This window comes from Aquila chrysaetos, chromosome 3 (genome assembly GCF_900496995.4).
Source record: "Aquila chrysaetos chrysaetos chromosome 3, bAquChr1.4, whole genome shotgun sequence".
NCBI classification, from domain to species: Eukaryota; Metazoa; Chordata; class Aves; order Accipitriformes; family Accipitridae; genus Aquila; species Aquila chrysaetos.
The window spans coordinates 72,621,343-72,640,751 of NC_044006.1; the positions used below are offsets into that span (position 1 = coordinate 72,621,343).

A 19,409-nucleotide genomic window follows, 5' to 3' on the forward strand; every position below is an offset into this window, starting at 1 on the left:
CGTTGTCATTTCTTTGGCCTGAAGCTGATGGACACATCAACTGCAAATATTACTTTGCCTACAGGAATGAGGATATATCTATTTTCTAGTAGATTCTTTTTATGGGTTCCTGTATTTCTTGTCCTTCCCCAGTAATCTAACTGTACCGTCTGAGAAAATGAAAGATGGACACTGAGTAGAAAGGATTCAAAACCTCAAAATTTACATACAGATCCAGAGGCAATTCCCCTCCCACCTTCCTGAACACACTGTCGCAGCCGTTCTGCACGGTCCAATTGGCATTGTTTTTATTCATAGTAGTAGGAGTGGTTTTGGAGTAATGTCGATGCACAGAGTTTCCAGTAAGGCTGCTTAGCTCAGTGTTCCCGGGGAAAACGTAACCTATCCCACTACCTTAACAGAAACTTTGCCAGCATAGATGGTGCTTTGGAGCACTACACACAAATGTGATGCACTACTTCTATGGCGAGTTTGCGGTATTCAAAGCAGATTCTTGAAACATACTAAAAAATTAGTGCTTTTATTAACAGTTTTACAAACAGAATCCATTACTGTCTAGTTTCCTGAAGGATAGAACAAGCCATTTCTCTCATTATTTTGACATCATTTCCTTCTCTGTTTTTTTTGTATTTCTGCTGATGAGCAGTTGCAAGTCCCAAGAGGGAGGGCTTAGCGTATATAAACAGTTAAAAGGTTGCTAATTTGATAGTTTACTTTGCAACAACTTTCCTCTTCAAACGATGGGGATCCCGCAAGTTCCTATTACCTTGACTCAGAGTTCATCATGAAGAGTGTAAGGATCATTAATCTCCATGGAAAAAGAGACTTTTTTTTTTTTTAAGTAAAAAAATATCAAATATAATAAATTTATGAAAGACCATTCACAACATATACAGTAAGTGTTACATTTTGCTACAGCAGCTGTGATATTTTTTTTTTTTTCTTTTTAGAATGCAAGGTCATACATCGCCATAAGTAAACACACTAATATGAGTAAGACCTTAAATGAATGTATACAGCCAGGCTTTATCTGTGGATAGATATACACTGTGTTTACTGTTTTACAGTCTAGCATATTCTTATTCACACCATTGATATAACAGCTATGACCCTGCAAAGATTCTTCCTGTGCATATATAAATATAAATATTGAGCCAAGTCAAAAAGAGCAGGGTCAAAGGTTATATGTCTTATTAGACTCCTGTAGTTAAGGGTAAAAACTCCATTGTTTCTTTTGCAACTAATTTTTAATAAGAAGGCTGCTTCAATCATTGTGTAGTTACAGCATTACATTCTGTAAACAATATTTTAAAGCATTCTAAACAAACATTTAAACAATTGATTCTTTATCCTTGTCTGGTGAGAGAAGACAATCTATAGCCTCATCGCTTTTGCTCGAGTCCGTCATCTTCAGCTGGAGATTATCACTTGTACCTCTGGTGACGCTGTCGTAGGATGGAGGGAAAGATGTGGAGGACAGAGTTTCTGATTTGTCTATTGGCCTGCCGTAGTTTTCGTTCATCATGAACGCAATAAGACCCTCCTTCTCGGGTGCATCATCCTCGAGGATGCTGCCGTCAAAAGTTCTGTGCCGGTACAGGTAAGATGCTTGCTTCATGGAGCGCCGAAATAAATGTCTCCTGTAGGCCCGCTGGATGACGATGGCGGAGACCTCTTCTTGTTTCCGTCTGAGAGTTGTTGTAATTGGTTCGTAAGAGATTTTAGATGGATTCGCTGCCATGAACTTTTCTTCCATCTGTATTTTAAGGGCATCCATCTCTCCGGATTCTCCTAGCACCCTTTTTGTAAAAGCAAACAAAATATCCAAGCAATGGATCCTGTCTCCACTGACCATGGGCAAGTCCATTGCTATGAGTTTGATTTTGTTTGGTTTCGCTATGCGCAAAGGTTCTGACAGCGCGTCTGCAAAGTCTGAAAGTGCAGAATACTCAATAAACTGAGTGGCTTCAGGGTCAAACTTCTCCCAGATTTCATAGAACATATCAAAATCATCCTCGCTTAGAGGCTCTGTACTTTCCTCAGTGGCTACACTGAAGTTCTCTAAAATAATGGCTATATACATGTTTACAACAATGAGAAATGATATAATGATATAAGTAACAAAGAATAAAATCCCTACAGCAGGGCTTCCGCAGTCTCCCTTTGAACCGTTTGCATTTGGAAGGTTTGGGTCGCAATACGGTGGTCCAGTGTTTAAAATAGGGTTGAGAAGACCATCCCAGCCAGCTGACGTTGTGATTTGGAAGAGACAGAGCATGCTGTTAGCAAAGGTCTGGAAGTTGAACATGTCATCAATCCCATGCTCCTTCTTAACATAGGCAAAGTTAGCCATGCCAAAAATGGCATAAATGAACATGACCAGAAAAAGCAAGAGGCCAATGTTGAATAGAGCAGGTAGAGACATCATTAAGGCAAACAGGAGAGTTCGAATTCCTTTGGCTCCCCGGATAAGTCTTAGGATCCGGCCAATCCGAGCCAAGCGAATGACTCTGAAGAGTGTGGGAGAGAAGAAATATTTCTGGATGATGTCAGAAAGTACGGTGCCTTGAAAAGGAAAGAGACAAACAGCGAGTTAGTACATGGGAAATAATCCCAGGCTTCCCTTTAAAGCAATCAGACAGGATTATGGACAAAATCAATGAAAAGTTCCTCGGATTGGAAGACCCACAGTAAAGGGAATGGCACTGTCTTTAATGTTTTCATGCCCATTTAATACATTCAAACTTTGTTGAGACTATGAGCAAAGGTGTCAATGGTAGCGGCACTTTTATTAAGGGAAAGCTTGTCTATTGGGAATGAGAAACCAGGATCAACTCAGATAGGACACAGATATCTGCAGCTTTGGGCCACGACCCACCTGAGAAATTTGTCCTGAGTGAAGCTGGTCAGAATTTCTCTGATACAACAATATTTTTGTCTGTAAACTGCTAGCGAGTCAGCTGACTGAAACGCTGGTGTGCTGAGCCTGTTTGCTGAGCCGCCACCAGAACAGTGCAGGTTTCTACTGGAAATCCACTTGGTTGCTTGTTTGCTTATTAATTTTTCCAGTTTCCCTGATGGGCTGGGAGGGAACTAAGGGCTAAGATTGTACTAGCAAGGAAATGAGCTTGCATCCCTCTAGCTAAACTTTTCCTGCAGAAACACAGCAGCTTGGTCCAGATTGTCTGATGCCACCAGTCCCTGGCTGCACTGAGCTGTGCTGAGCTCGTGTCTCCCAGCCCAGCCTGGGAGAGGGTTCACTGGCATGGCCCGAGTCTTCCGACACTGGAATGACCTGGTTGATCACGGGGCAGCACTATGACCAACGTGACTGCTGTGGTTAACTTGCTGCTATGGGCATATCCAGAGCATCCAGCATCAAGGCTCTGATGACAGCTGCACAGTAGTGATGTTCCCTGAGTGACCCAAATCTGTGAAATACAGGTGGTCCAAGGCCCCCAAAACACCGGCTGCTCTCTGGGCACCAGAGATCTTCTGCATTGGGATCTTGCAGGTTCCCCAGTCCACCAGAGAGAGTTTAGAGCAACAGGAGCATCAGTGAATGAGAAGATGGCTCTGTTTTCCTAACATGACACTTTTTCATTCACCTATTCCCTCCTTCAAAATTGAAATTTTTTTTGGAAGAGCTGAATTTCTGCGTTCCTTCTGCTCACTGGATCAGTTGATCATGAGGGTGTGGAGCTCTAGTGACAACAGGGCTGAGAACAGCCAGACTCACTGCACGTGCCCAAACCTGCCCTGAAGGACTATTTCACACTGTTGTAATAAAAAGGAAATAGTAAAACAATAGCAATTCACATGTGCCCTTTTCCTGTGGCTTTTTTACTTCTCTGTCTTTGGCTGTTACGCAGAACCGGCTTTAAGTGTATGGTGCCAGTTCCGGACCATGTTTTATCACCATGAACCATTAAGCGTATATTAAAACCAATACTGTGGTATGATACACTACATCATTTTGCTGATCACACAAGTTATTGTTTGGTAGTATTACGTTATATTATCATTACATATTAAAAAAATATGCTTAGGATCCAATTCTCTGAGTTGAAAGTGTATATTATTGCACAAAGCCTTTAACTTTGTCTAATTAATTTCATGTCTGCCTTTTTAACTTTGGAGTTTGGGTGAAAATCTAGGTTCACCTACCTACGATAGACAGAATCACGACGACAAAGTCAAATATGTTCCAGCCATTGGTGAAGTAGTAGTGTCGCAAAGCCAGCATTTTGATAATGCACTCCCCAGTGAAGATGGCAACAAAAAGCATGTTGATTTTATGGAGGATGTTCACTTTTTCTTGACTTTGGTCATCCGTTTCCACCATCATGGTAACCATGTTAAGGCAGATGAGAATCATGATAGAGACATCAAAGGCTTGTTTTGAGACGACATCGAAAATAAAACCTTGGTATTTGTTCTGGAGGAAAGGAGAAGATTTAGTTAGGAAATTTGAACCACGCCAAAATGATGACATCATTGTCTCCTGATTGATCAGAAAGTAGAGGAAAATAGACAATATACTGTTTCTGATTGGAACTTCATGAACTTAAAGATGATGACGAATGGTTGTATGATAGTTTTCAAACCCATTTACTCCTAATGCTTCTTGAAACTACTGAAAAAAGACCCTGGACTGGGGCCATGACTTCATTCAATACAGGCATGTGGCCACTGGCTTATGTAAATGCATATGTAAATTGGACTTTCAGTCAATATTGCAGAACAGTGGGAATCTTGTACCACAGGTCACTGGACTTGCAAATATTGTCCAAAATCAAAACATGTAAATACTAAGTGACTTTCATCTGGGAGCGATCAACCTTCCTACACCGGGAAGTTGAATTGCATTTATTTTATTAAATGTTCAGCTATTACACAAAGTTCAACCGAATTATGCCATCCTTACCAGTGGCCTTGGGATTGGCTTTTGAGGTTTCTTAGATCCTAGTTTTTTCATTGCATTATAATACTTTTTCTGTTCTTCTGTCATAAAGATGTCCTGGCCACCTAAGTATAGGGTGAGAACAAAGCTATTACTTTTGATGAAAAAAACCAGTTCAGGGCTGCATCTTCTTCTTCTGTTTTCTTCTTTCCCTTTTCATGTAGCTTTCATCGAAATACCTAAGAAGGGCTTGATGAGGTGCAGCGCAAGGAGCTGCTTATCGCATGGAGGCAAAGGGCAGGAGACAGAGCAGTGCGGGCAACCAAGGAGGAGCAAGACTCCGATCCTGTCTGCACTCGAGGTAGGTCCAGGGCAAGAGGAGAAAATAAAAGAAACTCAGCCCTTTGTTTAGACCCTACAAAGCAGTGAGAAACACAGCTCTCGGGCCAGGCTGCTCCTCCCTGACCCTGGCTGGACCTTGGGGCAGGGAGGTGGTGGGTTGAGGAGAACAGGTTGCACTGTTTGTGCACGGGGGACACCGGGGTGGTCTGTGCCCCTCTGGCAGGGTTTGTGCCAGCGATCCCATCCGCATGGAGCTGCTTCACCGATTCCTGTGGGGAATATAATCCCCCAGCCTGTATTTTCAGGATGCTCATCCTATGGGGACATTAGGGGCTGCTACAGCTGTGCTTTTGTAAAAGTGGTTTCTGCGGCTGTTCTGTCAATGCTAATCTCGAGGCTAATGTGGCAAAAGCACTGCTTTTAAATCTATCCCTTGCCCTGGTCTCTGCAGCAACGACAAGGTGATGTGTAGCATATGCACTACTTATCTTTTTCTTTTGTTGGTTAAAATTGTCAATGATGACACCAATGAAGAGGTTCAATGTGAAGAAAGACCCGAAGATGATGAAAATCACAAAGTACAGGTACATGTACAAATTACATTCCCATTCAGGCTGCTCCTCACACTGCAAAGGGAAAAGGGAAAATGTGAAAATGGCACCATTTCTGCACATATCAAAATATTAATGCAGTTAAAAAGAAAACTGTCCATTGGCAATAGAGATTATGAAACAGGAAAAACAGTGTAACTCCCACTAGCAGAGTCAGCGCTCCTCGGTCTCTGTTTGAAGTTTACTATCTTATTATGTGTAATTGTTCTAGTATGAGAATTAATAATAATATTTTTACAATATTCAGAAATGGTCAAACAAGCAAATTTAAATTAATGAAGATTTAGGGGGAAGGATAGCAATTCAGAGAATAATAACGACTGTGTCTAGAAAGTGTTTGCTAGATCATGATCAGACAATCTTGCACCAGGGAAGGTTTAGTTTGGATATTAGGAAAAACTTCCTCACTGAAAGGGTTGTCAAGCATTGGAACAGGCTGCCTGGGGAAGTGGTTGAGTTGCCATCCCTGTAGGTATTTAAAAGACGTGTAGATGTGGCGCGTAGGGATGTGGTTTTGTGGTGGACTTGGCAGTGTTAGGTTTATGGTTGGACTCGATGATCTTAAAGTCTTTTCCAACTCAAATGATTTTATTATTCTACTGGCATCTGCAATGCCACGGTCATTTCAGCTACATTTCATAACACTGTCATAGCGATCACACTGCTCCAGAAAGCGCAACTTCAGAATAAATCCTATAAAATGTTCTCAGTCTGAACCCAGAAGGGGAAAAGAATCAATTTTCTGATTATCCCTAATCTTACATGAACTAATGTTACTGATAAAAAGCAAAAGTATAATTAAATGCTACTGAAGAACACTGTATTTAGAAGTACAATTTTTCATTTAGGAAGGGTGGAAATGAATAAGTCCTCTTGCTGAAGAACTGAGCAATGCAGTCTGGTAGCCTCAAATCACATGGACTACATTTGGCAAAAATGCTTAGGTTTGCCCCATCAGCTCCAGGTATCTAATCAAGAAGCCAGAAGCTCGCATTTCCCTAAATGCCGTATTTTCTCACGTGTAAACCATGTGTTTCATTCAGCAGAAGGGAGGATACACACACGTGTACATGTAGTACAAGAATAAATCAACATCATGAGCTATGTTATGCAAAGGTAATTCTCTGCCTCTATGATGCCATGAGGCTTTTCCACCGCTTATTCCTCCATTTAGGGCTCAACTCCCTTTTACTCAATTCAGCCTGTCAAATTCCCAGTACCACATAACTACCTCAAAAATTAACAGTAAGTGTAATCTTGTTTCTTTAATATTATTAAAAGAGGGAAAGGAGACAACAGGTCCTTCCATAAAAAATAAACAAACCACATGTGATGTAGCAAGGGAAATGCTTTTTTTTTTTTTTTTTTTTTCTTTTTCTTTTTAGGAAACCTGAAAGCTGAACAGGATGCAGGTAAGAACTGGGCAGTCCCCAGCACTCAGAGCTCCAGCACATCTCAAGCCAGAGCTGGAAGTTCACACCAGCCTCTTTCCCTGCCAGGAGATCTCCCAGCCCTTCTTGGGTGGAGCTGCTGGTTGCAGAGAAACTTGATCAAGGTGAAGATACCGGGAGGGTTGAGTATGTCGGTTACAGGGGAATGTAAGTTATCCCAGTGCTTTTAGAGAGGTTCTATTAGCAGAAGTTAGAGCCTTGGAAAATATGGGAGTCAACAGGGAGAGTGGAAGAAACAGAGAGGACAATTTAGGGTTTCGGTAGACTCAGTCTCACCCTGGAGGTGCCTCTCTGTGCTGGGAGTTTTGCAATACCAATAGATAAATCAGTCATGTAGAACTGAGGGCTACATTTGTTTTAATCTCAGTATCGTGATGCTTCAGTAGCAGCTGCAAAAAATGAAGGTCTGCAACTGTCTCAACCAGGGTAAGACAAGGACTGGCAACCTCTGTGTATTTTTTTTGTTGTTAAACATCATGCATGCTGCAAAAGTCAATGGAAAAGGAAGTGACTCATTTCCTTGTAGTGACCTACCTCTCGTGAATCCACTGCTGCATACATAATATCCATCCAACCTTTAAATGTGGCCTGAAAAAAAAACCCCAAAATATATAATTAAGCATATTAAATAAGTATATCTTGAAATGATATAATCTCTGTGATGAGTTTGCAAAATGCAATGTTGAACGTGTTTTTCACAGTTAGCTAATTGCCTCTCCTTTAAAGCAATATGTATCTATGAATTCATGTTCATTTAGATATTTAAAATCATTACAGAATGGTTTTCTCCTGGATTCTCTCATTCATGTTTTCTGATTTTCTGCACTTTCAGCGATAAAACAGAGGTTTTTAAAAAAGATTTTAAAAAGGAGAGAAAACATGGCAATTAAATCTTTGGAAGCTTTGACCTTAAGAATTTCAAGTAATGAAGAGATATGGCTACACAGGACAACTCAGAGTGCTCTCCTGCACAAGTCTCGGACCAGGTGAGCTGGATCCCATCCATACTGTTTGTTCAGACTGATGGGCAGTGACTACGTTGTAGGATCCCACTGAAGCTTGGATTCTGCCCTTTTTTAAAACAGGGTAAATCAAGGCAGTGTTAAAGCCCAGGGAGTCGCATAAATCACAGCTGACTTGAAAGGCGCAAAGGCAATCAACACCTGCTGTGAGCCTGGCCCTGGAAATTCAATCTGCTTTACTGTTCAGATTTATTTTTTTTTTTTTAATTTTTTTTAAAAATTACTTTTTTTTTTTTCTTAATTGTTTAAACAAGGAGGGATTCCACAGAAGTCAGTGCCTCTTTCTGGAACTTGCAATGGAGAAAGGCCAGTCACAACTCTCCTAGGAGAAACATGTAGAAGTGATTTTTACTATTCTGTAGCAAAAACATGACTCTTTGCTCTCAGTATATACCTCTTAATTAGACACAGCCTGATGCCAGACATGCCTGGCATTAGGTGTGACTCTGGCCTAAGCCACATCGACTTTTTTTAGTTCTCTGGGATTGTTTCTCATTTGACTTCTGACCCGTTTAGACTTTCACTGGATTTAAAATCAGTGTGAGCAGATAATGAGGCATTTTTAGATTTATTTATTTAAACAGATTTACACTAGCATGCATGAAAGATCCATGCCCAATATTGTTTTGCATCCTACTGACACTTAGGTTGAATTTTCTCCTGGTGTGTAGGCACACAATTCCAGATAACGTTAACAGGAACTTGGCCAGTGGTTCCCAGGAGAAACCCAGGCATTTGTGTTGAGCCAGGTACATCCAGCAGTTTTAGAAATGCTCCATTATACACTCTCTATTATTAAATTAAATCCTGGAGGTTACGCTGCCTTCCCATTTCCCTCTGAAGGCTGCTGAGCCAAAGGAAAATGTTGTACAAGAGGTCAACCATATTTCTCATGAAAGTATATATAAAATAATGTTTGAAAGGTTACATTCATTTTTATCTATTGGTTGAAAGAGATTAAATCCCCCAAATCAGAACCCTTTGGAAAATCTATTCCATGGTACTGTGTTAAAAAACACTTTGGATGTAAAGTGTTTACAAGAATAATCAGCAGTTTTATTGAAACAAATAATTGTTTGAACCTGTCATGCTGATCCTCCTTAACTGTTCTAATATTTTCCTTTTTTCCTCTTCTCTTTCTAATCTGATGAAAGATTTTCTAGTGTCATTACAGTCGCTTGCAGCTTCCAGCTCAAAGTGCCGTTCAAGAAGGGTGGACAGGATGAAACAAGAAATCCTTTCCCTGTGGCACAAAACAATATGATCTTAGCCTGTACTTTTCTCCCACTTGGGAGGAAATCTTTTCTCTTGAGTAGCTATTTTACCCCTCGATGTGTACCACAGACATGAGAGACTCTACTGCAAGGCGCAGTGGTTTATAGTGATAACGGACGATGAAGTGATCTGACAAAAATAAACATTAAGAGAACGAAGTACTGTGATTTTCTGTTTTTCCCAGTTGTCCAGAAGTAAGAGAATTAAAAATCCATAAGGCTTCTGGAAAGCCTCCCTAGACACTTCATCTGCAGAGGGTAAAAGATACTGAGAATGGAAGAAATATAACACTGGGGAAAGAAATTATTTATCTGGAATTAGTAACCACTTACACTCTGGATAAGGAAGTGACAATATCTTCATGGGAGTGTTTGTGATATTATCCTGCCTGGAAGCTATCCAGAGAAACACCATTTTCTACTGAAACTGTCATGTGATGAGATTATCTACCGATAAACTCATCTTGGGATGGGATTACATTTTGTTATTTGACTGGTTGTTAGAGTTGCAATGCAGTAAATTAGTGGGCAGGAGGATAGGTGGGATGGCACTAGCTGCCCTCAAACCATTTATTGTATAACCAAATGGTGCCTTAAAATAAAACAAGGCATTAAATCTGCAAGGGGTGTGTGTGTCTAGAAAAGGACTGCAATAGTGCAATAAAAATGTTTGCTTCTGACGGCAGAAATACTGGTCTTCGCGTTTCTGAAATGCTTCTTTAAGCATTACTATTGGCAAGAGAAACTTCTGAAAGCTAAACCACAGCCACCAACAGTACAGCCAAACTACATGTATTTAAGTTGGCCAGGATAACTCACTATCTGCTGGCTTTTCTGTTGAATTTGTCAGTTTGTTCAACTTCATCATAACAGCAATTTTATACCAAACATTTATTCTATGTTTATTTTGCATTAAGATGGTTTGCTGGCAAGGACACCCCCAAGCACTGGACCCACCAGAGCATTCCAGTGGTTTGCACTGTGCTGGGCTATGCGGGCTCCAAGGGCACTGCCTCTGCTCTCCTTGAATTTCCACCAGGAATTCCTCATGGAAATACCGCTTACTCCTGATCTTTGGGCATACGGAGAAATCTACCCTGGCACACCAATTTATGGTTTGTTCAGAAGCGCGGATTTTTTGCACATTTTGCATCCACCGTGAAAGTAAAATCCAGTATTACAGTTTACAGAAGGCCAACAGATCGTGTAACTCAGTAACTTTAGACACACGCCGCTGTCTCATGACCATTTTGTAGCTGATTTACGAGCTCGGTCATGACTTCGAACCTGGCATGAGGGGTTGATTTAACTCTACAGCTCCTGATTGCTGTACTGGTCTAGGAGTGCTTCTGTTATCTTCCCATTCCTTATCTGGAGTCCCAGAGTGACAAAGAGTTGTAGGATATATTAGATGTAATTCTTTTCCTGTCTAAGGAGAACTTTTCCAAGCAAGCCAGATGCTGCATGAGAGACCACTTGTTTTCGTGGTGTTCTTCAATAGGTTGCTGAAACTTCAAGATACGTTGCAAAAAAATCTGTGGTGATCATAATGTGAAAGGAAGGATTCTGCAAGGGAAATGCAAAACTCCTACTGGAAATTTAAGATTTTTCTTGGTTTAGCTCAAATACAGATTTATAGAACATAGGTGCTACAATCTGCAAAGCAATTCTGGGAATATAGGAAAAACATTACTGAAGCACTGGGTTGTAGCAATAATTTTTTCCTAATAGATTAGGGTGTTAAGGGTGTTAAATCCCCAGAACAGTGAAACATCCTTCTTGCAAATTAAAAAGTCGCGATAATGAAGATCTTTTCCTCCCTGTGAATGAAGCATTTCTCTCGCTTGTAGAGTGAGCAGAGACTACCTCCTATTTTAGTAATCTGTTTTGAGACAGCCTGTTTGTTAGTTGGAGAAGCTTGAAACTTGACCGTCCACTTCACATGAATGTTTTCTCAGACTCATTAATTCAAAGTAGCATCTTCAGAACAACAGGATGGATCCTAAACAAGGTAGGAAAATAAGAGAGGATATTTGGGGAAAGTTTCACACAGTTCTCAACTGTCAGAAAGTTTGCCTCTGGATAGTAGCAAGCCTTAAGGTTGCCATAGTAGCAACTTCTCATTTCTTTCAAGGATGCTGTAGAAGTGAAGACAGAACGTTAGACTGACAGATTTGTTTTACATATTTCCATTTGAATTTTCAGACACATTCAGGCATCCAATGGTAACTTTAGAGTCACTTAAAGAGCGTGTTGCAGCAGCTGAAAATGTCAACAGTCAAAAGACAAGTCCCACTTAAAAGCTCATATTTTGGATCCTGGAGGATGGTAACCAAAACGCTTATTTCATCGTTGCTACGCGCTGTCTCAGTGTGCGCAAAGATGCCTGGATGTGTCTGTCTCTTTAGGAAAGCTGACTGTTAACTGATCCCCTGCAATTCCTACGGTAGTTCGCTCATGAAATGCGACCCCATACAGAGGATATTTGGCAAGGAGCACCTGTAACCAACACTCCTCAGCTGGAGCCTGGCAAAGGAGATCCAGATGTTTGGGTCCCTTCTCTGTGGCTGTCATCTTCACGCTTTATTGCCTAAGACCGTCGCTAGCAGCAGACGTAAGAGCTCCAGGTGCAGGATGAAAGTTAAAATCAATCCCCTAATGGCATCTGGCTCCTGCCCTTCCTCCTGGAAGAAGGAGCCAGCACCTGCCATAGAAGCTGAGCAAGGTTTTAGGGCTCCCTCATTTCCTGCCATAACCAGTTTGTCCAGCCTGCACAGACTCTACATTTACGGCACCTCTTTTGTACTTCTGCAACTGGAAAACCTACTTCTTTGCTACCCAATACAGGATCATAGGTTTGAAAGAAACCTCCAGGGTCATTAAGCCCATTTTCAGCTGGAAAACAGCAGTACTAAATCATCCCTTCATACACGTGCCAAGATCCACCTTACGACCAGTTATGTTTCTTCTGCCATCACTGATCCTAACAGAAGGCAGTCCCACCTGCTGAACGCAACCAGTATCACCAGTGCCAAGTGCCCAGGAACTGATACTGCAGAATAGTAGAATAGACTGCTTCAGGATACTCCTTAGGCAATGCCAGCTTATGAAAAGTTTCAGATTTTCAGAAAGGTGAAGTTTGAGTCTTATAGAAGAAATGGTGAAGGAATAACTACTACTCTGATGGCATTTTTTCACCAAACAAACTAAGCATCTTTTATGCAGTCATGGAGAAGATAAAAAGCTTCAGGTAAGGCACAATATTTTAAAACAGGAAATATTTGCTCAGCTAGATTGGATGTTTAACTAAAAGACAAAGAAAGCGCTATATAGAACGGAAAATCTAATTAAAGACGTTCAAAGTGAATTAATCTACCCTGCATGGGTGAGCTGAATATCATAATTACATGCAAAAGATAAAAGCTCTTGCTCTCAGCAAGTTCAGCTTTATGTCATGGAAAGAACCAGAAGTAGTTGTGCCCATTCTAACCTTTCTGCTTTCCAGAGGGTATGAAAGCAAAGACTCGATGGACAGTGGTCAGAAGATCGCAAACTAAAGTGTATGTGTGCCAGGAACAGAGTACAGAAGGATAAGCATTTCTACAAGAAAGGAAACCTACTTCATGGAGCTATTTCATGTATCTGTGACAGAGAAAAAAAGATCTGGGAGAAAGCAAACTTGCATCATGGGAAGGAGAAGGGCTGGCAGATCTGATGGGGACCTGTGGGAGGCACATGTCTGCTTGGAAGAGCAGGTGGGGGCCCAGGGCAGTACTCTACTCATTGCGAAGGGTGGATGTCTATATGTGACCACTGAATTTAGCTCCAAGAATGCAAGTCTTTATCCCACAAGCAAGGAATGCCATCACAGGCGCTTCAAGGAAGTCTAAGGATGTAGCAAGGGACTTGTTTAACTCTGCGTACATAAAATGCAACACAACAAACACTCCTAGTGCATATCCAGCCCTTGTCATCACTAGGCTTCAGAGCAAATTAGGAACAATGGAAATAGGTATCATTACCACTATTTTACATGAGGGCCCCATGGAATTGAAACTCAAAGCAATTAGTCTAAAATCACTCAGCAGTCCAGCGGCAGAGCCTGGACAAGAAGATGGAGTCTCCTGTGGCTCTATCCATTAGGTTGTGCTGCGTCACAACACAGTAAATCTCAGCTCATACAACCCGTTTATCCATGTTTTACATTTGCTGCTGAAAAACATTGTAAAAGTGGCTTACTTCTGTCTTTATAGATCAAGTATTGCCATCACCTTTGAACCTCAAGTCTCTTCTCTGATATGCTCTCGCCACCCTTCCAGCGAGACCAGGCTGTATGGCATTACAGCAATCTGATCACCACCATGTTTCATAGTTAGGTTCAATCTGACTCATTATGTTTAGCAAGTGGAAATGAGGTGAGGAACCAGAATGAGAGGCACCAGTCTCCTTCTTGAACATCTCCATGGAAGGTGAGCAGAGGACTGTAAATTAAGATTCCTCTGTGACTACAGCTTTATGCAATAACTTCAGCTAAGTAACTGAGGCACTGCAACTTCATTTTTTTCCCAGCAGGGTATAGTGAAGTCCCAGGCTGTTCAGGAAGGCCAGTGCACTCTGTCTGCATGAACAGGCCTTCCTGGACCATGACTTTTTGTTTCTGGAACTGAACTTTGCTCTGGATTACAATAATGACAAAGTGGTCTTTAATTCACCTCAAGAGTCCAATCACCTCCCAGGGGACTATATTAGTGATGCAGCAGAAATTCAGATTAAAACCAGAAGCTGCCATAAATATGTCTAGGCCAAATTAATAAGCCAAATATGACTCATTTACACTTGACGAAAGGCATTCCCCTGATGGGTAAGGCTGAAAATCCCAGAAAAGCATAGAGGTTAACTTGAGTCTTTAAACTGATGATTTCAATGGGAACAAGCAACATTTTCCCATTAGTTTCTGGTGGTCACACTTACCACTTGTAGCAGAGCCAGGTATCCAGCACCAACATTATCGAAGTTAACTTTAACTTTTGTCCAATAAAACGTGCCTGACACATTATAGAGTATACAGTCACTCATGTTGTTAATAATTTTAGAGTCTAAAGGCATATCTCCTTCTGTCTTATTAATGCACTTCCCAAACTTCCCAGCAAAGAGGTTCACTCCCATGATGCTAAAGATAAGCCAGAAGATGAGGCAGACAAGCAGAACGTTCATGATGGAAGGGATGGCTCCCACGAGAGCATTGACCACCACCTTGGGGGAAACAGGAGAGGAAAAACAGAATTAATGTCAGCACTTATATAGACACTTAACTAACAAGCTGTTGTGCACTCTTAATTAACTAGGCTTAACCCTCACATGGTGACAGGTGGATAACTACTAACACTACCTAAGGAGCCAGACCACCATTAAAGGCTTCACACATGATTATTTTTTTCCTTTTGTAACTGAAAAGTTAATCTGTTGGCATCCCACGCATGAGATGATGTTTTTTCAAGAGGAATCTTTTAATTCAGGAGCAATCTGTGAAGTCATCTTGACCTCTCATATCCTACTGGATTAATACACTTCAGTCAAACTATCTCTCATAATCATACGATTAATTGGAAACAGCTGGGGTACATCACAGTATCTCAAAAGAGACAAAAAAAGATTTCTGAAATCTTTTCCTGAACTCAGGCCTCCATAGTCCTTGGGATGTGAACTCTAGCTGTGATAAATTTTGCTTATTTAAATAATAACTGATTGAGACATACTGTACAAAGCCAGCTTCCCCTGTCTGATCAGTATGCATGATTAAAACAGTAAAACCATTCTAATTTAACAAAAAATGCATTATTTTTTCCTGTGACATGCTGTACAGTTCCTACACACCAACCCAGGCAGGGCTGTAAACCCCTGTGTAAAATCATAAAAATGAAAAGCAAAAGGAGCTTTTAAAGTGTGGGAATGATGGCACTGGCAATGGACACCATTCTGAAGCCATGCAAAAAAAAAATAAGGGTCAGATGATCCACAGACCCTCTACAGCTGCCAGGTTTGAATGCAACATTATAATACCAGTACATCAACCAGGCAAGACACACATCATTTACTGTTTTGAGCATTAAGATGTTTATGCATGCCAAACATTATACTAAAGATATTTTCTGAGGGAAGAACACTATCGCAAAATGTAGTTTTCTCCTTCCTATGTCAACAAGGTTTCTCCATATTCACAGCTTTTGGAGATGCTGCCATTACATGGTCCAGGCAAAGCTGCCTGACAGCATTGCAGCAGACACCAGCCCCACTACATGAATTTGTCTCCATCTCTATCACGCTTTGGTGATTAAAATCTGGTAGGCAGACACTAAGCTCTTCCTCTTCCCCATCTACATTTCTGAAACTGAGACAAGGTGATATTGATCCATAAAAATTAAATTTTATTCTATTGTGAATCTGATTATGGAAAATGTCAGATCTCGTTTTCTCTTGTATTAGTGTCCAATTTTCTGACAAGCTAATAATGTAACGGTCGTTTCCCCATCATTTTTGCATTGCTGAGGAAGAAAAATACCCGGAAGAGTAAAATGGGTTTCATGCATGTATAGCAGCAGCTTCATCTGCAATATACAATACAAAATTATGTAGATCTTTCAAAACTCAGATTTGTATTTTGTGCATTTATGAATGAAGCTAATTTTCACACAGGAAAAGCTGCTTGACCATTTTAAATTTTTTTTCTGTATAGGCCCATTCCTGATGACTTTTCAATTGCCTTTTTTTTTTTTTTTTTTGCTGATTTTATCTTTCAGTTTTGGATGTTAATCAATTTCTAACTTCGTTGTTTTAAGACCAAGTTTACTATGTTAACCAAAATGCCAAATAATTTCCAAATCAAGGGCTTATTTGGATATAGCCCTGGCCCTTGTCGAAGTAGCTGTCATTCGCTGCTATGCGGGACAATATTTTTGTTCAATTTTAATCCCTGCCAGCAAAAAGCCACTGCACCTATGTTACATACAGTGCTGAACCCAGCTCCTGCCCGCAAGCCCTGTGACAGGACACAGACACCCAGTGGGTTTCAGCAGTGCAAGTGATGGCCATGCCTGCATCCTGCTTTTTTCTTTCTTCTGAATTATGTTCGATGACTTGTAGATAACAAAACACGACATGAAGCTGAAGCAAATCCTGTAACTCCTCTCCAAATGAATTATTAACAGGGGGGTTTATTCTTCTCTCACTGCTTCTGCTCTTACACCAGCATGATGGCATTTGGTCTGCTGGAAGCACTCCTGATTTGCACTGAGGTAAGTGAGAAAAGTTAAAGACCTGGATACATAAAGGCAAGTTATTATCATAAATCCATGTTAAAAGTTCAGCTGCAAACCTTGCCATGGAAAGGGCTGAATTTCTGCTGCATCTAGGAATAGCAACATACATAGCCATGTATAAGAAAAGGTTTCACGTCTCTCGGTTTCCATCAATACCTTTATAGCTGAAACCACCTTCCAGGTGACTTCGTTAGGGATAGCCTAGAAACTGAGCCACCCTCTGCCCTAATCCACAGTGGTGCAAATCTATAGTCTGTGCCCGGCCCCCAGCTCTCCTGATCTCATGGGCCACCTCCTCAGCCGAAGCTGATTCAGATTTTAAACCCGGAGATAGACTTGCATAATGTGTTAAATCCTCCTCTTGCTACAACAGAGCCCACCAGACTTCCCACAGTAATTTCAGCCCCAGGGTATAACTCCTAGCCAAGCCTGGGCACAGCTTTTGCAAATACATCTAATTTACAGTGTCATGATGTCAAATGATGGACAAAAATTTTATTATTAGATAATCTATTCCTGGTGTCCTTTGCCCTCACTGTTAGAAACAGGTGCTGTATTTTTAGGTTGAATTTGTTGAACTTGAGGCACTAGGCATCTGCTGTTAGATATCTTTTCCTACTATTCCCATCCTCACTGCATGTGAGTTACCAGTGAATGCTGCTTTGGGTAATTAAAAAACTAACAAAACAGAGCTTCTTTCTAACTGTCATGGTTCCTTCAGATTTCTAATCATGCTCATAGCTCCCTGCAGAGACTTTCCCATTTTTACCAGCCCATTTCCAGCAGTTTGGTGGAATTCCAGTATTGAAGTACTGCCCTCTCCCTCTGCTTGCTGGGTTATTTCCCTACATATTGAGGGATTGTAATAGTCACCTCATTTATTGGACCTGCCCAAAAGCTCGTGTCCTGTTGAACAGTCATCCCAATCCCTAAGTCCTTCTCAGCTGCTGTTTTCCAAGAAACGTCCCCCGGGGTGACCTACTTTCCTCCTCCCGAGGTGTACGACGTATGTGGTTTTATTAAAATGCATGTTGTACAATTGATCTGTTCTTCATGGTGATCCAGATCAGTCAGTATAATTCCCTTATTTGTAATATCACTTACTACTCCGCTCACTTTGTGTGTTGTCAGCAAAGATTTTATATTTTCTTCCAGATGCTGTTAAAGTCCAGATTAAGGACAGTTCTCATTCTGAAGGATCCCCCACCCTGAGACACACATCACCAAATTTACAGTGTCATCACTGTTTACAATTATTTTTTGAGATCCATCAGCCATTTAAAATTAATTTAAAATATGTTTACTTGGCTTGGTACAAAGTCTGTGTTTTCATCACAGTGTCCCGTGGTATCAGATTCCTCTCTGAAATCTAAGGATATTATATCAGCACAGTTACTGTCATCAGCATAATTTGTAATCAAATCAAAGGACCATATCGGATTTACAAGAACTATTCCCATGAAATCATGCTAACTAGCATTAATTATGCTATTTCTTTCCTGCATGTATCTTGTAGCAGCCTCACCATGACTTTGCCTAGTATCATTTTCACATTAAATGGTCTATCATCATCCCACTCAACCTTTTAAAATACTGCAATAACCTCCCTTTCTGGGAAGAAACTTGCAGGGAAGTGGCACCTCTGAAACAACTCCCTGATGGACAACAAATGAGGAGACATGGGAGACTTCATGATTCAGGACAGGCAGACTTAAATTAATTTACGCTTGGCTCTAATACTGCCTGGAAAGCAGTGGGTGAGGCAGGGTGGTGGCACGAGTATGGAAAACCCCAGGGTCTACAGTAACTGTCAGGTGGGATACTGGTCTTACTGGAATCTTTTCTGGGGACAGAGGGGCAAGATGGCAACAGTTCAGCCTTATTTTGCAGACTTCTCACAGGAGCTGCTGGGACTTGTGTCAAACTCAGGTCCCAGCCTGTTTGAAGACAGGGAAAGCGCTGAAGTCTGATGGAAACAGGTCCTCTTGGCCATAAGAGTCCTACTCTGTGCTTTTGCCTCAGGACCAATTGTTTCCAAAATTTAGGTGCAGTGTCAATGAAATAAGTCTCTTACTGCAGTATAAATGACAACTTTCTTGCTCCTGTTCTAGCCATGCAGAGATCTTTCAGTTATTCAAGAAAAAGACATTATAATAGAGCAAACTTATTATTGTCTTACTGTCAGTGTTTGCTTCTCAACATTATCATTATTTAATCCATCACTGCGCTGGCAATTTTCCTGTGCATTTTGGAGCATATGAACTCCTAATAATGAAAGGTCTAACTGTCCCTAGTCGTGTTAAGTGTGGTTAGACAAACTAAAAATAAAATGATTTGATTTTCCAATGGCACGTATTCTCAATTACACTTTATCATAGTTTACAAGCTAATTCACTACCTCCAATAGCTCAGAATGACTGAACATATTTCAGCTGCAGCAATGGTACAGGGAAGAAAAGGGATGTTGGGTCAGGGACCAGGGGAGCCTAC

At 41.0% G+C, this 19,409-nt stretch overlaps 1 protein-coding gene across 1 annotated transcript in view; it reads right to left on the reverse strand.

Annotated features, from left to right (window-relative positions):
* Window positions 1–504: 504 nt before the first annotated feature.
* The window catches only part of SCN5A (sodium voltage-gated channel alpha subunit 5), a 216,474-nt gene continuing 197,569 nt past the window's right edge, over window positions 505–19,409 (reverse strand). Inside the window, 6 exon segments of the mRNA XM_030009604.2 lie at window positions 505–2,565; window positions 4,168–4,438; window positions 4,928–5,032; window positions 5,734–5,871; window positions 7,842–7,895; window positions 14,575–14,856. Coding sequence (XP_029865464.1) covers window positions 1,331–2,565; window positions 4,168–4,438; window positions 4,928–5,032; window positions 5,734–5,871; window positions 7,842–7,895; window positions 14,575–14,856 — 2,085 coding nt within the window. The 3' untranslated portion in view covers window positions 505–1,330.